Here is an 11,589-nt window from a genome sequence, read left to right as displayed (position 1 = left end):
GGACTGGTGTAGATTGTTGGTGGGGTGGGGTATTGTTACCAAATGAACCATCGGTTATTGTTATTGTTATTGTTATTGATATTGTTATTGATGGTTGTAATTATATTTACAAAATATTGTAGTCCTCTTCTTATATAAAACATTTTATATTTAAATATGATTATTAAATAAATATATTATTAAAATTAAATGTTGAATTGATTTTTATTGTAAATTATTTGTATGCAGATAAATTAATAAAGAAAAAAAATAAAAATAATGAAATTTAAAAATTAAAAAAATTAAAATACAAAAAATAAATATAAAAAAAATTTTTATAAACTAGAAAGAACTGTTTTGAAAATTCTAATTTTTTATAATTTAAAGAAAAAATTAAAAAAAATAATTATAAAGTAATAATTTAGCTTATATCTTTTTTTTATACTGATTATTGATCATTTTTTTTATTTGATTTCGATTTTTTATAAAATTTTCTTTTAAAAGATATCCAAAACATTATACAAACTTTTTTATTTTAAAAATGATTTTTAAAAAAAAAATAAAAAATTTATTAATTAATTGATTTTTTATGATTTTATGATGTATACAACTGAATTTAAATTAATAACCATTCGATTTACATAAGAATAAATATTCCATATATTTAACTATTATATAGAGGTTGTTTTATAAAGAAAAAAATATATATAAATTAAATTATTTCTAATGTTCAACAAATAAAATAACAAATTAAATTAAATTAAAAAATTGATATAATAATAAAATTAATATTTGAATAAGATTTTTATTTTTTTTATAAAATATTATTTATAAATACCTTTGGAGAGCTTTTAAATTGTTCATATAGACCTGTAATTCTCGAATGGTGTGTTTAAAAAAGTACTGGAGTATTTTTGTATAGGTGATAAATTAATTAACTGTTAATCATTGTTTATATTATTATTTGAAAGAGAAGGTGATTTCTTAATCTATAAATGTGGTAAAAAAAAAATTAATATTATATTTTGTCTTTTTTAAGATATTTAAAGAAAGAAAAAAAAAAAAAGTTTAAAATATTATAAAATCTAGTATTGATTTTAGTTTTGTTGAAGTTTAGTTTTTAAAAATGAATACCTATATTATTATTTAATTTTATGATTGCTTTTTATTTTTATTGTCATTTTATTATTTAGGAGGTGTATATAGACACAGGTATAAATAAAGCACATTATAATAAATAATATTTTTTTTTTTTAATTTTTTATTTATTTTTATATTAATTTAAAATTTAAATTTAGTTGTTTATAATAAAATAATGTTTATGGTGGTGAAAAATTATTTTTAGAAAAAAAAAAAAATTAAAAATAAAAAAAATTAATTTTGAATTTTTTAAGTTTTTTTTTTTTTATTAAATTTATCATCACTTATTGAATGCACTATAATATAAATAACAACATACAATAATAGTAATAATAATAGATTATAAAGTATGCAATTACGATTTCAAAGATTTTTTATTATTCCTCAATGTTTGAAGGTCTTAGTGCACCATACCCTGCTCATGTAAATGATCATATATAAAGTATTCAATCAACTGGAATAATAGATTACTTTTTCAACAATCACCAAAGCAGCTCCATATTTCGAGAACTTAAAAATCTGTTTTTACAACTCATCTCAAAACATTGGATACTATTAATACTCAAAATCAACAGCATAGTTCAGAAGAGAGGAACCAAAATATTATAATTATGATAGAATTTTCAATTTCGTATTCATTTAAATATTCTTTATATATTCGGAATATATTGGGAAGCTTTTAGGTTTAAGAAGGAATCTTTAGGTTTTTTAGCTACTTTAAACATATCTTTTAAATTATATCTCGATTTTTTTGATCAGTTATAAGATGGTATATTTAAAACCAAATATTAGTAGATATTCATGGGATAAGAGGACTATTTCAGTTATTAAAGATTATTATAAATTACAATGTTAAAATTCAAATAATATTTTCATATACGCTAATTATTGGTTCATTTTCAGCCGCTTCAAATGTTTCTGGTATTTTAGAAGATACCATTGCAATTACCGAATTACTTAAACAATATAAAGCTCTTAGTTTCTGGGACTGTGCATGTGCTGCACCAAATATACAAATCGATATGAATAGGTTAAATGACAGTAGTTTTAAAAAACAATGTTCCTTATAGACCAGGTGCAATCAGTGATCTATATATAACATCAGATTCAACAACTTATTTTATATATTTTTTCAGTTTTTTTTCGGTTTAAAAAATATTTAATATCAATCACCATTTTTTATTGCAATCAATGTAAAATAAATGTAAATTTGGGGATATTTCCTCAATTTTTTTTTTTTTTAATAATTGTTTCATTTTTTTAAATTTAATTTTTTTCTTATAAAAATTAAAGCTTTTAATATTTTAAGTTTACAATAATATTTTTGTGTAACAAAACAAAATATAATATTCATTTTTTAAAAATTAGAACTTCAACTAACCCAAACCCTAAAGAAAAAGGTAATAATTATTTTTTACTTTTATTTTTCTTTTTTTTTTTTTAATTATTAATATATTCTTCAAAAATAACAAAATAGCATTAACTCTAGTATTGTTTTGCTTTTTATAAAGATATTATCAGTAACAATGATAATTTATTTTATGGAACTTTTTCTGAATATTATTTTTTTTATTTTTTTTATTACCACCTGTGGAAGTTTATCTTTATTGTATAACAATATTTTCTTTTTCTTCTTTAGTGTGCTTAATAAAAAGATTAAACCATTTTATAAATCAAGTTGAAAAGTGGAACCTGAATGTTTGTTTTAAAACAACTGCCTATTGTATTGATATTGCTCGAAAAAGCAGTCTCTATAATTGCCACCCAAGATAAATCTGCTTTCTTCCTCAATTCATTTTTAATTTTATATTAAAATTAAAAAAAAATTTATAATTTATAATATATAATAAAATATAAAACATCTTTTTATCAATCAAAAGAGAAAATAGTTTAATAATTTGAATCTAATTACCAAATGAAATAATTTTAAAAAAAAAATAATTAAAATAAATTTATTATTACCATATTTAAATATTAAATAAAATAATATTGATTATAATAAAAAATATATTAACAAGTAAATATAAAAGTTAATAGATTTTATTTTTATAAATCATCGAATGTTATTATTGTTTCCATTATTATTATTATTTTTTCCGGATTTCCACTATTAATATTTCTTTATAAAGAAAAAAGTTATTATTTAATGTGTAGTTATTAATAATTATAAAATAAATTTTTACAACCATTATTTTAAATTAATAAAATATATATTAATATGATGTTATAAATTTATTAATAGATATTAGAAATACAAATTTTTGTGGGTAAAAAAAAAAAAAAAAAATTTTTATAAAAAATCTATTTATTTGTGATGATAAAAAGTGATGTTTTTTTAAAGGATATATTTTATGTTAGTTCTTAATCTAAATTTTATTTTTAAAATTTTATATTATAATCATTTTTCAAAATAAAAATAAAAAAATCATTTAAATTAAAAAAATTAAAAAAAAAATTAAAAAAAAGATTAAAAGAGATAAAATTTCCTTTTTTTTTTTTTTCTTTGTTTAAATAAAAAATGAGGATTTGTATTTATTTATTAGTTTTTATAATTTCTTTAAATTTTGTTTTAGGAGATTATGAAAAATTAAGTCAGTGTGGTGTAAGTGTTAATTTATAAATTTTATAATTTTAAAATATAAATTATTAATCTTTTAAAATTTTGTATTGTATAGAAAGCATGGGCAGTTCCAAATGGAGGTAAATCTAGTGATGGTGGGCAATGTGGACTTCCTCCACCAGGTATTGGTACAGCTGCTTTAAATGTTTTTGGATTTAATGGTGGTAATAGATGCGGCGAATGTTATGAATTAACCGGACCTCTGGGCAGCACAGTTGTGATGGTCACAGATGGGTGCGATGCAGGTGATGCATGTAAACAAAATAAACTATTTAACTTTATTATTTCTGAAAAGGATTTTAATAAAATTGGAAATTCTACTGCCTATGGTAATATTTATTCATTAGGTTACCAAAGAGTATCCTGTGGTTTCCAAGGAAATATAAAAGCTACATTTGGTGGAGGCAAGAGTGGAGGCAAATTAGATTATTCCTATTATTTTACTGTAGCTTTTAGTAATTATAATATTGGGGTAAGAAAAAATCAATATTTTTTATTAAAAAATTATAATTTAAAATTAATTTTATTTTTTAAAATATAGATTAAACAAGTCCAATTAATGGGATTAAATATGCCCAGAGCAAGTATATTGAAACGTGATTTGGGCAAATTTAACTGGAATCAAGGTCAAGGTGGTAATAGTTACAAGTTACAATTCCCTGCTACTTTAATTGTAACAGCTAATGATGGCCAAGTTATATCATTTAAGTTTAATCGTCCACCGGCCGGAGTATCAATAGATACAAGAAAACAATTTGAAAATAAAGGAGATCCAAAGATTTCAAAGAGCACATGTTTAATGGCTATGGCACCAGAGTATGTTTATCAAGAATCATTAGAACTTGGATGGGCTTCATATTTCTCATGGAAATATACATATATCAATATCTCATCACATGAAACCGGTAAAAAGGTGGCACTTAAAAAAAATTGTATTCAAACTGAATTAGAGTCTTATGGAGGTTTACAATTTACAAGAGAAGGAGGCTTCCCAACAAAATACATTAAAGCAGTTTCATTTACCGTCAGAGCAGCACCACCAACTGAAAATCTACAAGTATATTTTGGTTTACTCGGTAGCTACACTGTACCAGGACCAATTGGGTGGGATTGGGAGGAAATAACCATCCCCATTTCAAAACTAAAACCAAATCCTATTGAATATAATCTTGTTTTTTATAATAATCAAGAAGAAAAGTCTGCACTATGGATAGATAATATAAAATTCACCTATTCAATCAGCACACCAAAACAAGCTATTGTCGTTTAAAAAAAAAAGGAAAAAAGAAAAGAAAAAAAAGAAATAATTTTATAATTTTTTTTAAAATAAAAAAAAAAAAAAAGTAAATTAATATTTATTTTTAACCATTATTTATATTACAATTTCCACTATAGATTTCTTTATTTTTATTGTTATTTCTATTTTGTTCCTATTATTTTTTTTTTTTTTTTTAAATTTTCTATAATTTTATTATTTTTATCTAAATTATATAATTTTATTTAAGTTGATAAACTGAATTTTGGGAAAGATTGGTCATATGTATTAATTAAAAAGTGGAATAAACCTGGAGGTAATCTAAGGGTTGGTGAGAAACAAGTTGTGACATTTGCGATTACCATCTTATTGTATTCACTTCTATCAACAACCTGTTTTGCGAAAAATAACATATGTTTTAAGAGGTTATAATGAGGTTTGGTTAGTTGAGCTAAAAGACCTTGAATTTCTCTAACTTTATCCTTTTCAGTATAACGACTGTTTGCTAAAATCTCTGTACCTTGTATACGTAGATGTTCAGGAAGAATGGACTCTGGTAACTCTCTTAGGAACATTTTTAATAAACCTGTTACTGCATGTGGATCTTTGTTAGTGTAATCGATAGATTCACCTTTTTGAATTTTTTCTTTCATTTCACTAATTTCTACTGATGAACCAGACATTCTAAGTATACCCTCTTCATCGACATTCTTTTCTAAAAACTTGAGCATCTTTGAAAGGAAATATGGTAACTCTGCTGTTGAACTCTCTCTAGTCATTAAATCATCTAGTCTAATACCTAAAACACCTGGGAATTTAATACCTCCACTTTCTTTTTTCCAATCCTTTAAGGAGTCAGATTTATTTGATGAGTCTAATGATTTCTGTTTTTGATGTTTCTTTTCGATGGCTACAATTGGTTTGCTAATTTCATAGGATTTCTTTTCATACCATGGTACTACGCTTTCTAATACACCATACCAATTTTCCATATTTTTAGAATTATCAAATGCTAATAAACACCAAATTGTATCTGGACTATAATTGTTGAGGTCTAGTTTTAAGTCTTTATCTTTATCTTTTTCTTTATCCTTATCTTTTTCTTTTTCTTTATCCTTTTCTTTATCTTTTGACTCTTTATCTTTTTCTTTTGAGTCCTTATCTTTTACTTCTTTATCTTTCTCTTTTATTTCTTTTTCCTTTTCTTTTGGCTCTTTAGTTGGGGCTATTGTTGAGTTTGCAATGGATGGATTACTTGTACTATTTACTAATGAACCTGGTGAAGTTGAAAGCATATTATTAACATTATTACTACTATCATTGCCATTATTGCTACTACCATTTGTACTTGGAGTTAATAGTGGTTGTTCTAAATTTTGTTGATCATGAATGGTTGTACCAATACAAATTAAATAAGTTTTTTTTTTGGAATCTTGAGTTGAACTAATTGAAAGATTTCTTTTATCATTGATATATATGACATCAATAGGATAAGATGATTTTTCATTTTTGAAAAAGAATAAAAAGTTATCTTTGAGAGTGGCAAAAGCACGTTTTTCTTGGCCTTTTTTCCAAGTTTTGCTTCCTATTTGGTAAGTGAGATTTGCTGCTAATGTTGGATTTAAAAGACTATCAAAGGATATTTTATTTCGGTAAACTACATTCGCTAATTTTTTGGCACAATCATCTTTGGTTATTAAATAATCCTCTAAACGTTTAATATTTGATTGTAGGGTTTCATTCTTTCTTCCTAGGTCATTTGCCATTTGATTGGTTCTCTTTAAAAGCATATTACTATGAGCGGAAATTCTAGCACCAGTTTTATTTTGAACCAAAAGCTCCATTGTCTTTGTTTTCATAGATAAACAAATTTCAAAGTATTTGAGTTGCTCTTGTAAAACCTCTTGAATAGTATACTTTAAATTATTTGCAACAGTTGAATTATGATCTATTATCGATTTTAACTTTTCAATTTTTTCATCTTTGCTGAGGCTATTAAATTCGCTGCTATTGGTGTTTCCATTACTATTATTGTTACTATCATCGATATTATTATCTATTATTATTGGGTTGCCTTCGTTATAGTGCAAAAATTCAAACTTTCTGACATCGATTTGATTTAAAATTAATTCATCAGATAACAACTTGTTGATTTCTTTTTCATTTTGTTCAGATTGTGAGAGGAAGTCTAATGAGAAAAACTCTGATCTATGATTGCTACTATGGGACTGATGATTAATATTGGCAGCAGCGACATCATTATTTGAAGATAACCATGGATGTCTAAGTAAATCGTGAACAGATGCTCTTTCGGATGGATCTTTCTTGAAGCATAACTCGAGGAATTGTGAAAGTTCAGTGGAGAATAAAGATTGTTCGTTTTCATCTAAGCAATCTGGAAATATGTTGGTTTTTGGGTTGATGGTTTCTACCAAAGCTTCGATAGGTTCCAAATGAGAGAATGGGGGGTGGCCAACAATTAATTCCATAATTAAACAACCAATGCTCCATGTATCCACTTTATGGTTAAATGATTTCATTTGTAGCACTTCTGGAGATGTCCAGTATGGGTGACCAATAATAGAGTATCGAATACTTGGGTCAATACCAACCCCACTACTTCTAATACCAATTGCAAAATCTGAAATTTTAACTTTACCTCCTTTGGCTAATAATACATTATTTGATTTTAAATTTCTATGAACTATTCCTTGAGAATGGATGTAACCTAATGAATCTAATATTTGTAAAGTATATTTAGCAATTAAACCCTCTTGGAATGACCCTGATCTACTGAATATATCTGCCAATGATCCATTTTCATAAAACTCTTGAACAATACCTAATCCTGTATTATCATTAATTATTCCAATATATTGTACAATACCAGAATGTTTTAAAGTTTTTAATAATTGAAATTCATTCTAAAATAAAACAAAAAATTTAAAAAAATTAATTAATAATTTTAATTAAAAAAAAAAAAAAAATTGAGAAAATATTTACCAGTAAAATGTTTTGATGAACCATATTTAATCTTTCTCTATCTATAACTTTAATGGCAACATATTCGCTGGAATCTGGTGGTACTGCTGAAAATGTATTACCACTATAACTTTGACCTATATGATGTAATAATTGCTAAATTTTTTATAATATATTATTAGTTGAGTTATTATTGTTATTATTATAATTATGAGCATTACTTACATATTTTCCTAAAGTTGGGGGTGCTTCGTCAATTCTAGAATTTGGAAGTATTCCTGATGAAAATGAAAGTGGTGATGGTTTATATGGTGATGATACAGTTGATGTTGATGCACTATTTGTTTGTTGCTGAATTGATTTACTTGGTGATGATTGGGTGGTTTTAGATAAAATCGAATTGTTACCAAGTGGTGGTCTTGATGCTGAATTTGGTGAAAGTGGGGGTTGTAACAATTGATCTGATGATAAATTAAAAACTTCATCAGTTGCAATATTCATTGCAAATTTTCTTCTACTTTTTTTTACTGATCTACTAGTGCCATCTTTAAATTTTGAAACTGCATTTACTACATCTGTCCCTAACTCATCCTCTAACTCGCCTCCACTTAGGCAACTATCATCTGGTCCTTCTATATCTTGTGATGTTTCCTCCATAACCATAATCTCATCAATTTGATTCATTTCTGGGTTTTCCATTTTTAAAAAAAAAAAAAACTGTTTTTATTTTTTCTTTTCTTTTCTTTTTCTTTTTTTTATCTTTTATTTATTTTTATTGCAATAGATATATTTTTTTTAAAAAAATTTTTATAAAAAAAAAAAATTATTATACAAAAAAAAAAAAAAAAAGAAAATAGTAAAAATACAAATTATTTAAATAATATTGATATTATTAAATAAAAAAATAAATAAATAAATAAATAAATAGATAGATAAATAAATAGATAAATTGAATGAATGAATGTTATAAAGAAAAAAAAAAAATTGTTTTATTTTTTTTTTTAAAATAAATTATAATAATAAAAAAATTAAAAAAAAAAAATTATATTTTTTTAATTTTTTTTTTTTAATTTTTTTTTAAAATTTTTAATTTGGTTTTATTTTAAAATAATTAAAAAATAGGAATAATTTATCCATTTTTTTTCAAAGTATAAAAATAAAATCTTGATTAATTGTTTCGAAAAAAAAAAATTTATTTATAAATATAAATATAAATATATATAAATAAAATAATAAATATAAATATAAAAATAAAATATAAAAATTATGACCATTATTATTGTTGTTTTTTTACCAACATTTTCATCGATGGCATAATTATTATAATAATAAAAGTGAAATAAATGGGTGAAAAAAATCTTTTTTTCAAAAAAAAAAAATGAAATTTTTTTTATCAACTTTTTTTTATTTTTTTTTTTTCAAAAATAAATATGTTTCATCAAAATGGATTATATTTTATTTTAGTTTTTTTCAGTTTGTTTTTTGCTTTTTTATTTTTTATTTTTTATTTTTTATTTTTTATTTTTTATTTTTTTATTTCTAGTTTTTATTTTTATTTTTGTATTTTTTTATTTCTAGTTTTTATTTTTATTTTTTTTGTTTTGTTATAAAACAAAAATGATTTAAAAAAATAAAAATAAAGTTGAAAAAACTAATAATAAATAGAAAAGAAAGAAAAAAAAATAAATAATTATAATAATAAAATAATTAAAATAATAAGATTATATTTATATTAACTATAGCAATTAATAAAATTAAAATACTATTTAAAGAGGTGTGAATTGAAGATACAGCATTATCTGGATAACCCAAACCACCTTCTTGATAATAGTCATCTATACCATCGTTATTTATATCACCATGATTTTTTCTTACTCTGTGTGGATTGTCATCATCACTTTCATTTTCACCTGAACCACCATCGGCAATACCGGTAAGAACACCATTTTTATTTGAAGTAATACCAATCGAAGAGAATATATTTGCAGTTATAGTGGAGCCAACACCGCTTCCGCCATTTGGTGAGGAGTTTTTGGTTGTGCTAGTGTCCACATCGGTAGGTGGTCTTTTGGGTGCGTCAGCAGAGAAACCCCATTTAATATTATCGATCCATAAAGTGATGGTTTGTGCTTGATTGTTGTAGAATGATAAAGAGTATTCTACTTCATCTGGTTGTAAATCTCTTTTAACTGAGAGTTCTACATTGGACCAATCTTCACTGAGGGTTTCATCTATGGTAAAGGTACCGACTCTACCGAAATAAACTTGAAGTGATGATGTTGGTGGTGATACTTTAATATCAAATGATAGTGTATCTAAATATTTAGTTTTGAAACCACCTTCTCTTGTGAATTGTAAACCACCTTGTCCATTTAATTCAATCTTTACTACTGATGTTCCCAAAACAGTATTATCATCTGTCTCTTGGGATGAGAGATTAAAGTTATTATATCTCCATGAGTTGTATCCTACCCAACCGAATGTCAAATAGTCTGTGTAAATATATTCTGGAATTAAACCCATGTCACATATTGAGTTCTCTAACTCTGGAGTTGGCTTTGGCATAAATTGTAATTTGGTGTCTTGGGGGATATTAGCAGGAGGTTTCTTTGGTATGGTATATTGTAAAATTTGACCACTTGTACTTGTAATTAATACTGTTGCAGGAAAATCAAACTTTACACCACCCGACTCTTGGTTCCATGTAAATTTACCTAATGTACGTCTTAAGTTACTATAGTTTGCCATACCACTACCCTTAATTCTAACCTGTTTAATCTAAAATTAATTTAAATAATTAATTAATACTAATTTTTTTTATAAATAAATTTCTTTGTGCTATTACTTACTGCAGTATTGAAATTATGAAATGCAATTGTTAAATAATATGAATAATCTAAAAGTCCTTTTGATAGACCACCGCCATATACCGCTTTGATATTACCAGCGAAATCACAAGATACTTCTTGATAACCTAATGAATAAATATTTGAATAGGATGATGAATTTCCAATCTTGTCAAAATCTTTATTTGAAATGATAAAATTAAATAAATCCTGTTGAACACATGCATCACCATCATTACAACTATCAGTTACCATTACAACCGTTTTCCCAATTGGTCCAGTTAACTGATAACATGCACCACATCTTGCACCATTTCCAAATGCATCAATTGATAACGATGCTGTTCCCATTCTAGTAGGTGGTGGTAGTTGACACATACCACCTTTTTCTGGTGGCTTTTCACTTGGTGCAGCTCTTGCTTGCTAATTAAAAATTTAACAATTAAAAATTTTAGTTAATAAATTGCAAAAATTAAAAAAAATTAGGGAATAAAAAAAGAAAAAAAATTGATTACTTACACCACATTCACCCATTTTTATATATGCAGCAAGTATTATACTATTAAATGATGATATTATTAATAGTAGTATTAATATATTTAGTCTCATTTTCTAAATTTGTAGATATATATTTTTTTTTTTTTTTTTCTAATTATAAAAAAAGAAAGGATAGAGTTTTCCTTTGAATAGTTTTATTATTAGTTTATTATATATTTTTTAATAAATAGGTTATAAATAAAATTGATTATTATAATGGTTATTTTATT

General features: G+C 24.0%; 4 protein-coding genes across 4 annotated transcripts; 2 read left to right on the top strand and 2 right to left on the bottom strand.

Moving 5' to 3' along the window:
- Positions 1–1,294: 1,294 nt before the first annotated feature.
- Positions 1,295–2,189, top strand: DICPUDRAFT_75639 (uncharacterized protein; the record flags this gene model as incomplete). Its single annotated transcript, XM_003284644.1, has 3 exons — positions 1,295–1,306; positions 1,459–1,542; positions 1,953–2,189. The coding sequence occupies 3 exons, from the start codon at positions 1,295–1,297 to the stop codon at positions 2,187–2,189; spliced, it is 333 nt and encodes a 110-aa protein (XP_003284692.1).
- Positions 2,190–3,568: 1,379 nt separating this feature from the next.
- DICPUDRAFT_53119 (uncharacterized protein) lies at positions 3,569–5,120 on the top strand. The gene is made up of 3 exons (XM_003284643.1): positions 3,569–3,721; positions 3,795–4,211; positions 4,281–5,120. Exons 1-3 carry the CDS (start codon positions 3,638–3,640, stop codon positions 5,007–5,009), a joined length of 1,230 nt encoding a protein of 409 aa, XP_003284691.1. The 5' UTR covers positions 3,569–3,637; the 3' UTR covers positions 5,010–5,120.
- A 119-nt stretch (positions 5,121–5,239) lies between these two features.
- Positions 5,240–8,675, bottom strand: DICPUDRAFT_96792 (uncharacterized protein; the record flags this gene model as incomplete). Its single annotated transcript, XM_003284623.1, has 3 exons — positions 5,240–7,918; positions 7,998–8,132; positions 8,202–8,675. 3 exons carry the CDS (start codon positions 8,673–8,675, stop codon positions 5,240–5,242), a joined length of 3,288 nt encoding a protein of 1,095 aa, XP_003284671.1.
- A 1,008-nt stretch (positions 8,676–9,683) lies between these two features.
- DICPUDRAFT_28052 (uncharacterized protein) lies at positions 9,684–11,431 on the bottom strand (the record flags this gene model as incomplete). The annotated part of the gene is made up of 3 exons (XM_003284622.1): positions 9,684–10,754; positions 10,826–11,245; positions 11,342–11,431. 3 exons carry the CDS (start codon positions 11,429–11,431, stop codon positions 9,684–9,686), a joined length of 1,581 nt encoding a protein of 526 aa, XP_003284670.1.
- Positions 11,432–11,589: the final 158 nt, after the last annotated feature.

This window comes from Dictyostelium purpureum (assembly GCF_000190715.1).
Source record: "Dictyostelium purpureum unplaced genomic scaffold DICPUscaffold_29, whole genome shotgun sequence".
In the NCBI taxonomy this organism is placed as follows: Eukaryota; Evosea; class Eumycetozoa; order Dictyosteliales; family Dictyosteliaceae; genus Dictyostelium; species Dictyostelium purpureum.
Note: the sequence above shows the minus strand (reverse complement) of the source record. Positions and strands in the feature narration are given on the sequence as shown.